This window comes from Symphalangus syndactylus, chromosome 6 (assembly GCF_028878055.3).
Source record: "Symphalangus syndactylus isolate Jambi chromosome 6, NHGRI_mSymSyn1-v2.1_pri, whole genome shotgun sequence".
NCBI lineage: Eukaryota > Metazoa > Chordata > Mammalia > Primates > Hylobatidae > Symphalangus > Symphalangus syndactylus.
The window spans coordinates 70,182,036-70,201,575 of NC_072428.2; the positions used below are offsets into that span (position 1 = coordinate 70,182,036).

The 19,540-nt window shown below is 36.2% G+C and overlaps 1 protein-coding gene across 4 annotated transcripts in view; it reads right to left on the minus strand.

The window, feature by feature from the left end:
* The window catches only part of NOX4 (NADPH oxidase 4), a 169,657-nt gene that overhangs the window by 15,160 nt on the left and 134,957 nt on the right, over positions 1 to 19,540 (minus strand). For 3 of the 4 annotated variants that reach the window (XM_055283208.2, XM_063642020.1, XM_055283209.2), the window contains 2 exons: positions 14,302 to 14,383; positions 1,092 to 1,211 (listed from right to left, as the gene is read on the minus strand). In XM_055283208.2, the coding sequence (XP_055139183.1) occupies positions 1,092 to 1,211; positions 14,302 to 14,383 (202 nt within the window). The remainder of the gene's footprint in view (positions 1 to 1,091; positions 1,212 to 14,301; positions 14,384 to 19,540) is intronic. The other variant, XM_055283211.2, reaches the window with a different exon arrangement.

Consider the following 19,540-nt stretch of genomic DNA (forward strand, 5'->3'; position numbering starts at 1 on the left):
AGATTTGAGAATAACTTTCTACTTTCATTTTGCTTTGTGTTTTCATAAGAATATAAATCAATTAACTTTTGCTTATAATCCTGAAACTAAAATAAGTTTTAGTATAGTATTTCCTGGTCAGACAATTTCACCTTTTTTTTTTTTTTTTTTTTTTTTTTTTGGCAGAGTCTCGCTCTGTCACCCAGGCTGGAGTGCAGTGGCACCATCTCCCCTCACTGCAACCTCTACCTCCCAGGTTCAAGAGATTCTCATGCCTCAGCCTCTGGAGTAGCTGGGATTACAGGCAGGCACAACCACGCCTGGTTGATTTTTGCATTGTTAGTAGAGACAGGGTTTCACCATGTTGACCAGGCTGGTCTTGAACTCCTGGCCCCAAGCGATCCACCCACCTCGGCCTCCCAAAGTGCTGGGATTACAGGTGTGAGCCAATGTGCCCGGCCATAATTTCACCTTTGAAGTTACTTTCTTTAGTCTGTTGTAAATTTGTTAAGTAATAAATGAAGGAATGATGTGTTCAGTTGTCATCTCAGAAAAGCCTGACCATACTTCAACAATAAACCCAGCCCTTTATTTCCATATCCATTAATGTCTACATTTTGTCGTAATTCTAATATTTTCTGAAAGAATTTTATTTATATTTCTCATTGCTTTCTTTTTTACCTGCCCCATTTGAATGTAAGCTTTTTAAGGGCAGGGACTCTGTTTTCATTCATTGCTGTCTTCCCAATACCTGTAAGACCTATTGGCACATGGGTGCTCAAAAATATTTGTTGACTGAATGAATGAGTAGAACCACTTACCGCTGATGAGGACATAGAAAATGAAGGATGGAGGCAAATGACTTTTAACAGAGGAAAAGGACAGAGGAATTCATAACTGTGATATGACATCTTTCTACAAGAGAATATGCTAGGAGCCACGGACCACATGTTGAGAATCACTGAATTATTCCTCTCATCAATCAGTAAATGGAGGTCCTTGATCAACAAGTAGAATAATTCAATAAGGAATTGTTTTATACTAAAAAGAGAGATATCAGAAATATTGGCAGTTCTCTATTTGGATTAACAAAATAGATCAAAATGACATACAACAGGGTGTTGAGTATTGATGCAAATGGAGTTACTCCAATGCCTGCAGCCACGCAGAGGCTGACCTCATAGTTCAGTGATTCCTCAAATGGACTTCCAAAAGGACCATCAATATACAGCCTGTAGAGCAGTCAGAAAAAGGTGGGAAAAAAATGAAAATCAGTGAAATTAATTTTCTGTACCATATAGCAAACTTGCTGAATGCAATCTCTAGGTTTTGTGATGGGTCAGGCCTTATTTCATGGCTTCTCATAGTGATTAGCCTAAAGGAGTAGCAAATGTTGTTTATGAAGTATCAAGATTAAAACAAATACATCTGTTTCTAAGTGTGCCTTTTTTGAGGGAAACATTAATTAAAAGTATAGGGTAATGTAAATATGATCATGCCAGGTAGCTATGGACAAGTTAAAGCTCTGATCATATTAGATTACTATATATGACTAAATTAAAGTAACAATTGCTTTACTGTGTCTAAATTCAATAAAGATTTTTTCAGTGGCTAGATCAGTACTGGAAATACTTATTTAAACATTTACTATGTGAACAGAAAAATAACAGGAGTAAGGAAAAGAATCTAACACTGTCCCTCCTCTTGTCCTGGTTGTTCATAAGTATAGAACTTTACTTACGAACTGATAGTTCTTTAGCTGTAAAGGACAATCATAAAGGAAGCTCTGAAGCTCTAAGTACTCTGCTTATGTTTATATATTCAAGTGTGTGTGTGTGAGACAGAGAGAGAGAGAGAGAGAGCATAAAGAAATCCTTCTTAACTGCAATAGAAATGCTAATTGTCCATATAATATTCATCCTCCCATTCTTTCTTAGTAACAGACAATTAATTTTATTCAGGGAAGGAAAAAGTCCAGCCAAAATACTACATTTCTCAGACTCCCTGCATCTGTTTTGGCTGTGTGACTACATTTTGGCCACTGCCTCCTCCTTCCTACTTGTCTGCTTTCTGAGCTACACACCCACACACACACCCTCCCCACTCCCCACAAAGCTACTCTTTGGTGTTTTGAAATAACTTTGGACAGGACGACTAGAACTCAGCGTTCTAGTCATTTACTAAGGCTGGGATTCCAGAAAAGTAATTTGTCCTCTCTAAACTGGATTTCTTTCATCTATAAAAGGGTCAATAAGATGGGATGCTACAGAAAAAAAGAATGCTAAGAATTATAGAGCGCCACACAAATATTAGAAATACATTTTGTTAACGGCATCAATGAGTGCCTACAGTATACTGACAGGCCTTCTGGGAGGCCCAGTATTGATGCAAGAAATGGGCTAAGTCCAGTATGAGCTGGGAAATGTAGGTGGGAATTTGGTTTTAAGGCCCTTAGAGAATCAGTTGTTTTTCATTTGAAATTTTTTTTTTTTTGTACCAGGAGAGAGAAAATTTTGCTTTTCTTGGAAAAAATAAGAAGATAACATTACTAGTATTTGATTACTTCTGGTTTTTTGAGGGAGATGGAAATGGAAACTGCTTAAATCACTTTTTTTATGTATTTAATCTGATGAATGTGTGAAATACACTGCCTTTCATTTCTGAGCAGTGACTTTCTCCCTATCATAGTACATGTTCTTTAAAAGAATGTTATGTTGCTATTATCATAATATATATAACCAGATTGTAGAAATTAAAGGCAACTCTTTAAAGTCTTGCTATAATACAGTAGAGATGAAATCAACTTCATATATTTTTAAATTTCAGTTGATAACTAATGAAAAGATCCTTTATGAAGGATTGTGGATCTAAGATAATTCTAAGAATAAGAGATATCTTCTTCCCTGACCCACTTCAAAGTATATAAACATTTTCTGACATTTAAGTTTTTCCTTTGAAATGAGAATTTATTTATATTTTAAAAAACTGACTTAAATCTTTTATTAAGGTTAATGAGTTTCAAGCTACATTTCTGTTTTATGTGGCTGAATGTGAATATACTTGTTGAAGCTTTTAACATGTGTCTGAACATAGTGAAACCTGATAAATATTAGATATTTAAGAATAATATAATAAATATTATATTATTATTAAAAGGAAAAGTTTGTAATTTACAACACTTCATGTTCATGTAAGTGTAAATTTTTGAAAAATATTTGCCTTTTAAAATCTTCTCTGATCATCTGTCACTTTAAACAGTTCTTTTAATTAATAAAAAATTTCAAGGGTCTGGTGCAGTGGCTCACACCTGTAATCCCAGTACTTTGGGAGGCTGAGGCAGGAGGATTGCTTAGGGCCAGAATTTTGAGCCCAGCCTGAGCAACAAAATGAGACCCTTGTCTTAAGTATTAGCTGGGCACAGTGGCATATGCTTGTACTAGGGAGGCTGAGGCAGGAGGATGACTTGAGTCCAGGAGGTTGAGACTGCAGTGAGCTATGATCACACCACTGCACTCCTGCCTGGGTGACAGAGTAAAACTCAGTGTCCAAAAATTTTTTCTTTTTCAAGACATGCCTGAGACTCTTACCTCGGAAACCTAAAATAAGCTATATTAACAATGGATACTCTTCACTGAACATTTAGTCCAAGGTTGGTACTGAATGTTCTATGTATACCTTCACTGTTAAGCCACACAACAACTTTCATAGGAAAGTATAATGCCTATTTTATTGCACTGGGAACTAAAACTCAAAAAGGTTAAATAATTTTCTTAAGGTCACACTTATATTAAGGGGGCATGACTTTTACTAAATGCATTCTGAGTCTAACTCCAAAGCTTAGTTTGTTAATAATCAGATAATAATCTTTACAATTACCAATTATTTTGGTGAAGGGTATTATATAAAGGTAAAAACAAAAAAAAAAAAGGTTCCAGGACAATTATCTAACAGTTCTCTCTTCATGTAGGAAAAAAGTGAGTGTGAAAAACTATTCCTCAGGAAAGGATGGTATTGCAGTTTTAGACCATTGTAGTCTGAGATAATCATATCAATAGAAATAACAAACAAAAGGAGTGAGTTTAAAAAGCCCACGATGGTTCTTCCTTGATGGCTTTCAAATTTTACTGCGTGTCAGAATTTCCTGTAGGGCTTGTTAAAATTCTAGGCCCTACCCCGAGACTTGCTGACTCAGAAGTCTGAGCATTTGTAGTTTCCACCATTCCCCCAGGAGCTACTGATGTTGCTGATAGAGCAGGTAAGGAGGATAAGGAGGGAGCTAGTGCAGGTGGTGATTTTACAGAGGGTCCCCAGCTTAGGATGGTTCAATTTAAAATTTTTTGACTTTATGATGGAGTGAAAGCAATATGTATTCAATAGAGACTGTACTTAAAATTTTGAATTTTGACCTTTTCCTGCACTAGTGGTATTTGGCACAATATTCTCTCATGATGCTGGGCGGCTGCCACAGCTTCCAGCCAGACACATGATCATGAGCTTAAACAACCAATACTGTACTCTACAGTGTACAGCAGCATTCAATACAGGTAGGTAATTTTTTCAATCCCTGCCCCTTTCCCTCCCACATCTTGTATTCCTCAGTGTCTATTGTTTCCATCTTCATGTCTATGTGTACCCAATGTTTAGTTTTCTGTTTTTGCATGTAAACATAAATAAACACAAATAACCTATTTTCATCTCAATAGATGCCGAAAAAGTTTTCGATAAAATCCAACATCGCTTTACGGTAAAAACCCTCAATCAACTAGGCATATAAGGAACATATCTCAAAATAATAAGAGCCATCTATGACAAACCCACAACCAACACGATCCTGAATTGGCAAAAGATGGATGTATTTCCCTTGAGAACCAGAACAAGACAAGGACGCCCACTCTCACCACTCTTGTTCAACATAGCACTGGAAGTCCTAGCCAGAGCAATCAAGTAGGAGAAAGAAAGGAAAGGCATCCAAATAAGAAAAGAAGTCATACTATCTCTCTTTGCTGATGATTTGCTTCTATACCTAGAAAAACCTACTCTGCCAAGAGAACTGATAAATGACTCCAGTAGTTTCAGTATACAAAGTCAATGCACAAAAATCAGCAGCATTTCCATATACCAGTAGTGTTCAAGCTGAGAGCCAAATCAAGAACTCAATCCCACTTACAACAATTTGTAATTATTATTTAATGCCATCTCATGTTAAAATAAAAGCAATATTGCTGAAAAAAACCAATTTGATGTTTATCTCTTGGAATTCTGAATGATTCAGTCGAGGCCTTACAAATTAATTAATTTAAAGTCTGCAAGGATAAAAATTCTTTGGCAAGGAGTCCCCATGAAATAATCATGCCAACAAAATTATACTCCAATAACCATTACGAATGGATACATTTAATATAAGATTTTTAACAAAGGAAGGACTTCAGGCTACTTTGTCGACTGACAATTTCTGCCTAAAAATAAAAAAAAAAAACCCAAATAAACAACAAAAATCCCTCAAACCTAAAAATTAAAGAGTCTGAAAAGATGTATGGCAGCTGAATGCAGGATGGGGTAACAAATAAAGAAAATGGCTCTCAAAGGCACTAGATGGAGAATCACCTGTGCTTAATCTATCTCCAGAAAGTGGCTACTTCCCAACTTGTTCTGAAATTTTAGCCACCTAACCTCCAGCTGTAGACTAAGCTTGGCCCTATCCTTCAACCAATTCTTATCTGAGTCAGGAACGAGTTGTGCTCTCAGTCAGCACTAAGGCTTGTTTATTGCTTGCTCATTAGCCTTGCCCTAACACAGCTTCTTGACTTACATCTCTGAGCCAAAATCTTTACAATTTAAGCGGTACCTCAGTTTTACAGTCCTGATGACAGGGTTTTGCCTTGTGAATCCCAGCCCAGGGGTCGGAATCCACTACCTGCTAATAGACCAGCATCCTTTGGACATCCTACTTGCCTAGTTTTGCAAACATCAATAGCATTAGGCATTCTTATAACTACATTCCACACTCTAGTCAGAATACTACCTTTTAGATCTCTTGCCATCCAGGTATTGGAATTTCACATGCTATATAAAAGAAAGCCTAAATTTAAGGATTAGAAGATGAAAGACAGTAATTCTTTAATGAAAGACAATATGTATACTGTGGAAAATCTTATGAATTACTGTGCTTGTAGAAACTGTACCAGAATAACCACTACACCAGAAATAGGCAGACACACAAGGGAAAGGGCCCCTTCCTGACTAATCCAAGCAGAGCATATCACCCAGAACCACCTCTACCAGACAGGACAATGCATCCCTTCTGACAGGATTTAGAATGGATCGAAGATATAAAAGCAGCCCACATGGCAGAGCCTTTCCCCCTGCCCTGAGGCAAGCAATCGCTGTGAAAAATGGCCGAACAGAGCTGACAATGAGAATGGTGATGAGAATTCACTTTTGCAAGAGGCCAGGTGCTTTCTACGACTTTATTTAAATACCACAAAGACTTACAAGAAAGAATTGTGTCACATATTGGGCATTCCTCAAAGTAACATTAGAAGGAAGGTATCTCCATTATCATCATTTGTAATACAGAACAAAAAGTCAACATAAAGATGCTCAGATTGCCACTCTCCCTCAATCATGAGGACTTAAACCAGAACGTGACTCAAGTGAAAAAGCTTGAAGCCACCCAAAGCTCTTTCCTTCTCCCTCTCATCCTCTCCTTCCATAATAGTCATCACATTCTGTTAATTATGCCTCCTAACACCCTTAGACATCTATCTGAACTTCCATGTTACTATTACCACACTATGAATCCATTATCATTTCCTGCCTGAATATGAAATTGCCAACTAGCTAGTGTGCTGGCCCCATGTGGTACCTCATGTACCTCTCTAGTTTCATGAGAAATCTATAAACATGTAAGTCTAATTATCTTTCTCCTTGGCTTAAAATCCTTTCATGGGTGTTCATTGTCTTTACAACAAAGTCCAAGGTCGTTTAAGTGGCAGTCCAGGCCAGAAGCAATGGCTCATATCTGTAATCCCAATATTTTGGGAGGCTGAGGTGGGATGATTGCTTGAGGCTAGGAGTTCAAGACCAGCCTGTGCAACAAAGACCAGGCCTGTGAAACAAAGACCAGGCCTGTGATAACAATGTGATAAGACCTATGTCTCTGGCCGGGTGTGGTGGCTTATGCCTGTAATCCCAGCATTTTGGGAGGTCAAGGCAGGTGGATCACCAGAATCAGGAGTTCAAGACTAGCCTGGCCAACCAATATGGTGAAACCTTGTCTCTACTAAAAATACAAAAATTAGCTGGGCGTGGTAGCACGTGCCTGTAATCCCAGCTACTTGGGAGGTTGAGGCAGGAAAATTTCTTGAATCTGGGAGGCAGAAGTTGCGGTGAGCAGAGATCATGCCATTGCACTCCAACCTGGGTAACAGAGTAAGACTCCATCTCAAAAAAAAAAAAAAAAATCGGCCGGGCGCGGTGGCTCACGCCTGTAATCCCAGCACTTTGGGAGGCCGAAGCGGGCGGATCACGAGGTCAGGAGATCGAGACCATCCTGGCTAACACGGTGAAACCCCGTCTCTACTAAAAATACAAAAAATTAGCCAGGCGAGGTGGCAGGCGCCTGTAGTCCCAGCTACTTGGGAGGCTGAGGCAGGAGAATGGCGTGAACCCCGGGGGGCGGAGCCTGCAGTGAGCTGAGATCACGCCACTGCACTCCAGCCTGGGTGAAAGAGCGAGACTCCATCTCAAAAAAAAAAAAAAAAAAAATCTATGTCTCTAAAAAAAAATTATATATATATATATATATATATGCCAGGCCTGGTGGCACACACCTGTGGTCCCAGCTACACTGAAGGCCAAGGCAAAAGGTTCGCTTAAGCCCAAGATGTTGAGGTTGCAGTGGGCTGTGCTTGCACCACTGCACTACAGCCTGAGTGACAGAGTGAGACCGTGCCTCAGAAAACAAAAGGTATTCTAGGCTCTGTCCACATTTCTCCTTATACCTTGACTCCAAGTGTATGTGTGTTTGCACATGCATGCACGCACATGCTCCACACATACACAGTTTTCAGCCACCTGGAAGTAATCCCTCAATGACCCACCACTTCTAAGTTAAGTATAATTTGAGGGGCCAAACAAATTTGGATTGGAGACCCAGCTCTGCCATGTGACTTTGGGTAGGGCATTTACCTCTTTGAATCTCAGTTCTCTTATCTGTAAAATTAGGGAAACAGTACTACCTAACTTATAGAGGAATAGTAAGAATTAAATTAATAATGCATATAAAGCACAATTCCTGGCATGTGTAGTGTTCATTATGTGTTACTATTATAAACAAAAATAACTTGGGCCAGGCACAGTGGCTCACACCTGTAATCCCAGCATTTTGGGAGACCAAGACGGGTAGATCACCAGGTCAGGAGTTTGAGACCAGCCTGGTCACTATGGTGAAACTTTGTCTCTATTAAAAATACAAAAATTAGCCCGGTGTGGTGGAGCATGCCTGTAAACCCTTCTACTTGGGAGGCTGAGGCAGAAGAATTATTTGAACCCGGGATTCGGAGCTTGCGGTGAGCCGAAATCACACCACTGCACTCCAGCCTGGGCTACAGAGTGAGACTCTGTCTAAAAAAGAAAAGAAAAGAAAATAACTTGGCTCAGGTTCAGATGAAAAATACATTACAGACATGCAGATCAAACAGAAATTATTGAAGATGGATGATGTCTTGAAGAAGAACTCAAAACTTGGCTAAGAAAGAGAAAGGAGGATAAGCTGGAGAACAGACTGTGGAAAGGTCATCTGAGGCTTTGCAGTTTAAGGGTATTACCCAAAATCACCATTTGAAGTCATTTGTATGTAGCCCATTAGAAATGAGATTGAGGTAGGACATTGCTTTTATTGTCCAAACAAACAAGGTTGTTCTTTGGCAGCAAACCAAGTCAAAAAAGAACAGCTCTAAAATTTGTCATAAATGATATTCCCCTCTCTAAACAGTTCTGGTATTAGGAAGCTCAGAGAACTTGATCTTTATGAGAACCAAGTAGAAACAGTTTATTCTTGTATTTTCACAATATTTTTACATACATTGTGGTTAAAACTTCCAGAGCCACTGGGTCATGTTTTGCTGGTTTAATTGCCAAAATGGTTGCAAGTAATTTGTGGATAAAATTATATCAGATGTACTTAAACATTTCACATGTCCAAGCTGTATTTACAAGGATAAAGATATATTATAACTACTCTCTAGTCTACATATGTTATAAACCTAAATCCTTCAGAGTTTATTAGCAATAAAACTTATTTCTTTATCTCCATTTGTTTCCTCCAACCTATAAATCAACAATATGCATTTTGTATTAGATGCCCATTCATTTTTTATTCCTTTCCACTCATCTATCTCTTTCTGACAACTGTCACACCTATTCATGCTCTGAGAATTTTCATGGAGCAATGTCTACAATTACATCCTCATGAGAATCGATGCCCTGGCTTTGGCAATGGGTCAAATAAGAGCTCACAAATGTAAAAATTGATTAATGAACATTCTTGTATTTTAGAAGAGTGTTCCCAAGCACCATTGCAGGTGATATTTTTTAAATACCTTTCCTTTAAACATACACATACATACACATATACATTTCAGAACTAGTGAGTTCTTTTCATGAATATTTTTCACCTAAATAAAGGACATACATTTCCTTATTTCATTATTTGTTAGATGTCTCTTGGTAACAGGAAGTTAAAGATTATAGGGACACTATGTTGACTAAATAGAAACCCCAGTCCAAATCCAAACTACCACAGCTCACACTAAACAGTGCACAATGGGTCCATGTTAGTGATGTTATGATCTACGTTGGTTATGCAATGATCTGTAAATACTCTGTGATATAGTATAATTTTATAAGGCAAGGAATTGCTTTGTAACCCATATTTTAGGTCTTAAAACATATTTCAATCAGAAAAATTAGGAAAAAATATCAATGTAGATATATATAACAGTGGTTGTGAATGAAATACATTCTAATTGTTTGACTTATTTTTCAACTTCACAGGATTTTTTTATGTTACAAAGCTACAAATTCTTTGACTTTCAGTTATCTGCAATGATGAATAAATGTGTGTGTTCTGACTGCAACTACCAACCATTTCTCCTTCTCATTCTCTTACCTGGGACCATCCTCTTCCCTGAGACAAAACAATATTGAATTTAGGCCAATTAACAACTCTAAAATGGCCTCTAAGTTTCAAGTGAAAGGAGAGTTGCATGTCTCTGACTTCAATCAAAAATTGGACATGATTAAACTTAGTGATGAAGGCATGTTGAAAGCTGAGATAGGCATAAAGTTAGGCTTCTTGTGCCAAACAGTGAGCCAAATTGCTAACTCAAGGGAAAAAGTTTTTGAAGAAAATTAAAAGTGCTACTTCAGTGAACATATGAATAATAAGAAAGCAAAACAGCCTTATTGCTGATATGGAGAAAGTTTTAGTGGTCTGGATGATTAAACCAGCCACAACACAACATTCTCTTATGCCCAAAGACTAATCCAGAACAAGGCCCTAACTCTCTTCTATTCCATGAAGGCTGACAGAGATGTGGAAGCTGCAGAAGAAAAGTCTGAAGCTAGGAGAGGTTGGTTCATGAGGCTTAAGAAAAGAAGCCATCTCTATAATATAAAAGTTCAAAGCAAAGCAGCAAGTGCTGATGGAGAAGCTGCAGTATATTATCCAGAAGACCTATCTGACATAATAGATGAAGGTGACTACACTAAACAACAGATTTTCAATGTAGACAAGACAGCCATCAAGTGGTAGATGCCATCTATGGTATTCACAGCTGGAAAGGAGCAGTCAATGCCTGGATTCAAAGCTTCAAAGGATAGACTGACTCTTGTCTATGGACTAACGTAGCTGGTCACTTTAAGTTGAAGCCAATGCTCATTTACCATTCTGAAAAATTTAAGGACCATAAGAATTATGCTAAATCTACTCTGTCTGTACTCTATAAATAAAAGAACAAAGTCCAGATGAAAACACATCTGTTTATAGATAGCATGGTTTACTGAATATTTTAAGTCCACCAGAAAAAAAAAAAAAAGATTCTATCCAAAGTATTACTACTCACATAGGCAGTAAGCAAAGCTCACACCAGAACAATAACAATGAAATGGATTCAACCTAAGTGTCCATCAATAGATGATTGGATAAAGAAAATACTGTATATATACATAATCAAATACTATTCAGGAAAAAAAAAGAACAAAATAATGACTTTTGAATCAATATGGATAAAACTGGAGACCATTACCGTGAATGAAATAACTCAGACACAGAAAGTCAAATACTTCATGTTCTCCCTTAAAAGTGGGAGCTAGATGATGTGTACATATGGACATAGAATATGGAATGATAGACAGTGGAGACTTGAAAGGTTGCAGGGGGGCTAGGAAGTGGGTGAATAATGAGAAATTACTTAATGCATACAATGTATGTTATTCTGGTGATGGATACCCTAAAAGCCCTGACTGGGCTACTACACAATCTATCCATGTATCAAAATTTCATATGTACCACATAAATTTATACAGATAAATGTTTAAAATTACTGCTCATTGACAATGCACCTAGTCAACCAAGAGCTATGACGTAGATGTACAAGGAGGTGAATGTTGTTTGCAGGCCTGCTAACATTACATCCATTTTGCAATCCATGGATCAAAGAGAAATTCTGACTTTCAATTGTTATTATTTAAGAAATACTTTTCATAAGGCTATAGCTACCATAGACAGTGATGCCTCTGGTAGATCTGGGCAATGTAAATTTAAAAACACCCTGAAAATTATTCACTTTCTAGGTGCTATTAAGAACATTAATGATTCATGGGAGGAAGTCATAATATCAACATTAACAGGAGTTTGGAAGAAGTGATTTGAGCCCTCATGGATAACTTTGAGGGGTCCATGACTTCAGTGGAGGAAGTAACTACAAACATAGTATAAATAGAGAACTAGAATTACAAGTGGAGCCTGAATATATGATTGAATTGCTGCAATCTCATGATATAATGTTAATAAATGAAAAGTTGCTTACTATGGATGAATAAATAAAGTAGTTTTGGTTTTGTTGTTTGTTTGTTTTGTTTGTTTTGTTTTGCTTTTGGAGATGGAGTTTCACTCTGTTGCCCAGGCTGGAGCGCAGTGGCACAATCTCAGCTCACTGCAACCTCTACCTCCTCGGTTCAAGCAATTCCCCCGCCTCAGCCTCCCAAGTAGCTGGAAATACAGGCATGTGCCACCACACCCGGCTAATTTTTGTATTTTTAGTAGAGACGGGGTTTCACCATGTTGGCCAAGCTGGTCTCAAACTCCTGCCCTCAGGTGATCCACCCGCCTCGGCTTCCTAAAGTGCTGGGATTACAGGAAGAAAGTAGTTTTTTGTTTTTTTTTTGTTTTTTTTTTTTTTTGAGGTAAAATCTACTCCTGGTAAAGAAGCTATGAAAATGCTGAAATGACAACAAAAGATTTAGGATATTACATAAATTTACTTGATAAGGCAACAGCAGAGTTTGAGAGGATTGAGTACAATTTTTAGAGAAGTTAGGCTGTGGGTAAAATGCTATCAAACAGCATCACACGCTACAGAGAAATCTTTTGTAAAAGGAAGAGCCAACTGATGCAGCAAACTTCATGGTTTTATGCTGAGAAATTGCCGCAGGTGCCCCTACCTTTAACAAGCACCTTCCTAATCAGTCAGCAACCACCAACATCGAGGAAAGATCCTCTACCAGTGAAAAGTTTATGACTTGCTGAAGGCTGAGATGATTGTTAGCATTTTTAACAATAAAGTATATTTTTATTAAGGGATGTACATAGTATTTCTAGATATATCTAGGCTACTGCACACTTAAAAGACTACAGAATACTGTTAAAGTTACTTTTATATGCACCGAGAAACTAAAAAAAAAAGTGTGACAGCTTTATTGCAGTATTGGCTTTATTGCAGTATTGACTTTATTGCAGTGGCCTAGAATCAAACCCACAATATCTCTGAGGTATTCCTGTAGCTGCAAATAGACAACCAACTGACAAACTACTGTGACTACCCTCTTCAAGCAAAGGCATTAGGCAAACTGTAAGCCTAAGAGGCAGAAAAGCAGGCATCATCAGCCTCTGCCAACAGCCACTGTAAGTAAAAATACAAATAGGCGTGCACCAATCCGTTTGGGCACATTCATGCTCCTGGCCAACATGTACATAGAGAGCAAAGTATGCATTCAAGGCTGTATAGGCACATGTATGTCTTTGTGTGTGCTATCAGGGGATTGCAAGTTTATTGCTAAAAATTAAGCCTGGATTAAAATTTGAAACAATACACAAGCAATATAATTAGGATTCTACATTTATTTTTGTGATCATAATTAAGTGAGTATTATCAAAGCTAAGTATTAGAGGGAAAATAATTTCCCCAGAAAGCAAAGTTTATGAATACTTGAAAAAACTCTCAAAGCGATCAAAGAATTTAGCATATTGATTAGATGAAATATGTATAAACCAAATTCTATTCCTTTAAGTTGATGGCCTTCCTTTTCTATTTCAGATATTAGTTTATTTATTCTTTAGCCTGTTGCACACTATTAAAGAGAGTTAAACACTCATAGGGGAGGCCCCAAGATGCCACAGGAATGATCAAGATTCAGCATGCATCAGTCTTTAGGGAAGGAGATGTGTTGTAAGAGTCCTGGTATTTCCTTAACCTTCAGGAAGATGAAGGCATATTCCTTCAACAAGGACATATGCTTGGGGCATCTATGAGAAGGAAAGATCTGCTTCATATAACAAAGCTTCAGAAGATTTCACTTCCCCAGTTTTCAATATGATAAATAAGAATATATAGAGATTGTTAAAAATCATATCTCGCCTGTGGCTATTTTCAAAATGACTTGCTACAATATAAATGAATCCTTGCATTTAAAGGACAGTAAATAGAAAACCAGATGAGGTATCACTGACAAAATACTGTCCCTATTGATACGGCATCAAGCAAAAAGAACCAGACACAGATGCACACAGCATGTTGTCTGCACTGTGCAGCAGCTCCTCAGTCAAAGCTGGGTTGCAATTAAAAGTAAGTATTTCTTCTATGACCCAGCTGCAAGGAGCCTGAGAAATTATATTGCAGAAGATGTCTTAGTTAGTTAGAGTAAGTTATTCAGGATTTTCAGAAATCTTAAGAAAGTTTACATTTTGTTTTTGCCTGCCCAAATCTCTCCCAGCACTATGCCCATTGCCTAATCAAAACACAGTGAACTCCTTTTGCTTACTTGGGATAATTTCTAGATTGAATGAACGGCAGAATTTCGGAGTCTTGACTAGATGGAGGCAGTAGTAAATCTCGAAATCGTTCTGTCAAAAGAAAAATAAACATCAAGCTGTGAAAAGATAAAAGTCAAGAAAATAATTTCAAAATGGAAGTATTTCCTATTGGTTTATTTTGTTAGCCATTTTGACTGTATATTCATCCTTTATTGGAAATTTACCCACCATTTTATGTATTACTAATATACATATAGTGTATGTACGTATGTGTGTGTGTATATATATATATATATGGATGGATTATAATATTTTAATCATAAATACATATGTAGCCATTAAGGGTAAATAGGTATAAATATATAAATAATATATTTTCATATATATATTTATTTTAAATATATAAAATTAAGCCTGGATTAATATCTGAAAGTTATATTTATCCTATAAATATTTATAATATATACATTTCTACATATACATATTTCTCATATATAAATATAAAAATACATATCTTTTTTCCTTAATGGTGACATATCTTTATGATCAAATCTCATCATTGAAAGGTTAGGGAACACATACATGACCAATAAACATACTAACAGATGCACAGTCTCATTAGTAACCCGTGCAATGTGAATCAAAACCAGACACCATTAAGTAGCATTTACATCACGTAGCTGTCAATTGACAGAAATTAGTCTCCCAAGACCAAGTGTTGGAGAGGATGTTGATCAACCTAAGCTCTTATACACTGCTGGTGGGAGTCCAAATTGGTACAATAGCTTTTGAAGACAATTTGGCATTATCATTTAAGTTTTACCTTTGCACAGTCTGTGGCCCAATATTTCCATTCTCAGGGACACACCCTGCAGAAACTTTCACATGTGTCTTAGACAGCAAGTATGAGAATGTTCACAGTAGCACCACTCATAGAACAACATAAATGGAAGCAGCTCAGTTGCTCATTGACATGAGAGAATGGACATTTGTGCTTATTCACAAAATGAACTACTAACTGAAGTGAAACTGAATGATTTCAGTTACAAATAAAAACATAATGAATCATATTAATATAATGTTGAGCGAAACAAAATAGCAGATAACATATAACAGAACATAATTTTTATTGAGTTAAAAAAACTAAGCAATGTATTATTTAAGTATGATATATGTGAAATAAAGCAAACCAATTAAAAAGAAAGGACATGCAAAATTCAGAATAATGATTATCTTTTAGGAAAGGTAGGGGGATGAAATAGGAGAGAAGCAAAAGGGCAAATGTAAGTAATTGTTGGTGTTTCATATGTATTAATTGTAATATCAAAAATGAATAAATGAATGAGTGAATGATGACCAGGAAAAGACCAATAATGACTGCATATCATGAGCTAAGAATTGATTTAGTAAACTTCAGTGTATATGAATTCATAATGAAGAAAAGAGAGAAAATAGGAAGGGGAGGGGAAGAGGAAGGGAGAAAGAAAAGGGAAAAAAAGAAAGACAAAGGAAAAAATCCTAGATGTTACCTTGGAAATACTTACACTGCATAGCTATCTGCATGGCATAGAGTATGCACATTTTCAGGAATAGGTATGCATAACCTCTAAAGTCATACCTATGGAAAGGCATCCTTGATCCCTCCATTACTTTTTTGTTCTCTCTTCCTGCCCAGTTTGGAATAGGCTGGAACTACTATATACTCCCAGTACGCCTTGTGCTTCCACCTTCACAGAATTTATCACACTATGTTTTATTATTATATGTATTTATCTCTCTATCCCTCTTTCTTCTTCTAGTAGATGAGAATTGTTCCACCAAGATACAGAACATTATCTAATATATAATTAAGGCACTGGATAAATATTTCTTGAAGAAATATTTCCAACATCTATTTTTACTGGACAGAGAAAACTGTTTGTTAAGGTTAATCATAATAACTCCCAGCAGAGACCAAACGGTCATATATCAACCATGAACAGCAAGTGGACCCATACTCCTGTCTTGACACAGTCACACAGTCAGGCTTAGATAGTATACAAAGCTAACACTCCCCAGCTGCAGTAAATCCATAGCTCACTGAAGGTGAGCATTTCCACAAAATGATGAAAATACACACTTGATGACAATTGCCATTTCCTAGTTTATGAATAGCTAAATGTTAAATTATTTGGAATATGGCAGTCACAAAGTGGCCACTGCTTCCTGAGAAGCAGAATGTATATTTTATCTTCATATTTATTAAAACATACTGAATCAGAGATACGTAACTGGCTTCTACTGGTTTTTTTTTCTCTCAAAATTCTGACATTTCTTACAATATAGGTGAGGAGGAACTAATGAGATGCAAACACAGATGTGCTTACACTCTGAAGTCTAGAAATCCAAAAAAAATTCTGTTTTTCTCTAATTATACTCTTTAATATTAGTTCATATTTTTAAATATTATATTATTGGCTGATATTTGGGCTGATATTACTCTTTTTAATTTATAAAATTAACATTTCTTTCAATCAAATGACTAGTAAACTTTCTGATGATAAATAACCCTTGGTTTTCAGTCTACTTGCCAGTTAATGGAGTACTCATTAAGTGAGTAACGTGTAATACTCTATCTTTTCAATTTTTTTCCCACTTAGCCTTTTCCTAAAATGAGTCTTGAAAAATCAAGCCAAAACCCAACAGCAAACAAAAACTTTACATATCAAGTAAAGAACTGTTAAATCAAACAGCTATATGTGTTATGATATTCCTTGAAAGGTAATAGTATAAATTAAAGTTTAGTGAATTTCTCCCACACTTGTAAAAGCAAGCAAAAATCGAAATTCTTAGTGCACACAACTGTAATATAATACATCCTTTTCGCAGCAATAAGTTTTTCTCTTTTTACATAACCATAAAGGACATATGACAATAATTTCAGAGAAAAGAATCTCTGCAGAAGACATATTGACAGGACTAAAAACACATACACAGATGCACACGTGTGTGTGCATATACACACACACACACACACAGAGCAAAAGCAGCATAAAAGACATCACTTATAAAGCTATAAGGAAATCTATAACTAATGTTCCTATATTTGGAATATCCTTTAATCAGATTATCATAAATACAAAGAATACCAAGCAAACATATCTTGAATAGCTATCGTGGTTGTCAAAAAGAGTTCATAGGCAGGGCATGGTGGCTCACAACCATAATCCCAGCACTTTGGGAGGCTGAGGCGTGTGGATCACCTGAGGTCAGGAGTTTGAGACCAGCCTGATCAACATGGTGAAACCCTGTCTCTACTAAAGACACAAAAAATTAGTTGGGTGTAGTGGTGGGTGCCTGTAATCCCAGCTACTCAGGAGGCTGAGGCAGGAGAATCACTTGAACCCAGGAGGCGGAGGTTACAGTGAGCTGAGATCCTGCCATTACACTCCAGCCTGGGCAAGAAAAGCGTAACTTAATCTCAAAAAAAAAAAAAAAAAGAAAAGAAAAGAAAAGGAAAGAAAAGTAAAGAAAAGGAAGGGTTCATATATAAACAGAAAACACAGAACTTTAAAAGCATGTCTTTTAAAAAATTTTATTTTTATCATTAATAAATTCTTAAATGTGAACAATTAATTTTATCTTATAAAGGCATACTGATTATTCATTTATTTCTTTATAAAAATAGATAAATGATAACAATTATCCTTAGAAAAGTTCAAGTAAATGGAAAAATTATTTATAGTTATTTAGTCCTTTAGTCTCACAGATTTTTGCCTATCAGTTGTTTAATTAGCATCCTATTGTCTATTTGATTATGAGGAAAAGGCCAAAATAATTTGATGTTTTATTTGTTAAGTAAAAAAAAAAGATATATTAATGCTACTTCTTTTGCAGCAAAATGTCAAACCAGATGATCTACTTTCTCAGCAGGCTCAAACTGTTTCTTAAGAAAATGGCACAGTTATCCAAATACTACAGCTCAGTCCTTTCACAGGACTTCTTAGAAGAAATTCATTAAAGCCATTGGAAAAAAAAAAAAAAAAAAACCAGGATTTTCTGGGAAGCGATACTGTGATGAGCTGACTAACGATGTTATAATGTCTGAACATGATTTTCTACCAGTAGGAGATATATCTTAATTAACACAAGCTTTTATAGACTTTCACCCACTCTTTCTTTCTCCCATTCAATCAACAAAAAGATTATGAGGCTCTTAGACCTGGATGACATACTGCACACAATTACATTAATTTGCAATCTCTGGTTAATCAACTGTGACACAATATACTTAATTATTTGAAAACAAAGATGAGAAAATTAAAATATTCTTTCCAATTCTAATTGAAACTTTTTCTACATCTTTTTGTGACCAACATGTTTCATTTTCTCCTTTGCAGAAAATGACCAATCTGTAATCCATCCCAATATGCAGAATATACCAAATGCAATAAGGCTTTACATAACAATAAAAAGCAGTAGATTTTTTTTTTTTTTTTTTTTTTTTTGAGATTGGAGTCTTGCTCTGTCACCCTGGATGGAGTGCAGTGGCATGATCTCAGCTCACTGCAACTTAGCAGTATGCAAACCTATTCCTGGGATGAGAAGAAAATAAAACCTCTTACCACTACAAAAAAAAGAAAGAAAAGAAAGAAAAAAATATATAAAAAGCAAAAGTAACAATGATTAATGCTATTCTTGTATAACCTAAAGATCCTTTGCATCTAGAGATGTGATCACTGTCGCATAATTAGTTTTTTTAACAGCAACCTAAGAAGCTACTGTTTGCTAGAGGGACCCAGACAGGTTTTGCCAATTCCAAATCATTGTTTTCCTTCAGGTAATCCCCCTTCCCTAACTGCCTTTCTATAACATCCTCTATAAAAATGAATATTTTAACTGTTTTGAGTATTAGATTTTTCAGGGCAATAAAAAAAGTCATATAAAATATTTCTAAGGGAGACAGTATTTCCCTAAACAAAAGGTACTTGAACAGAAGTTCTTTGCATTTTTATTAATAGGTTAAATTTTTTTTTATCTTTCTCTTAACGCTCACATTATACTAATTTGCCGGTTTTAATTTTTTTTAAATGGCATCAAAATGAAATCCTTAAGGGACATTAAAGATTAAGACTCTATTAAAGTCTTTACCTTAGTTTTAAAAACACCTAGTATATTGTAACCTATTAATAGTATTGGAAGTTATATTGCAAGGAATCAGACAGTACCTCATACCCCAAAAAGGGTCAATAAGATGAATGCACCATA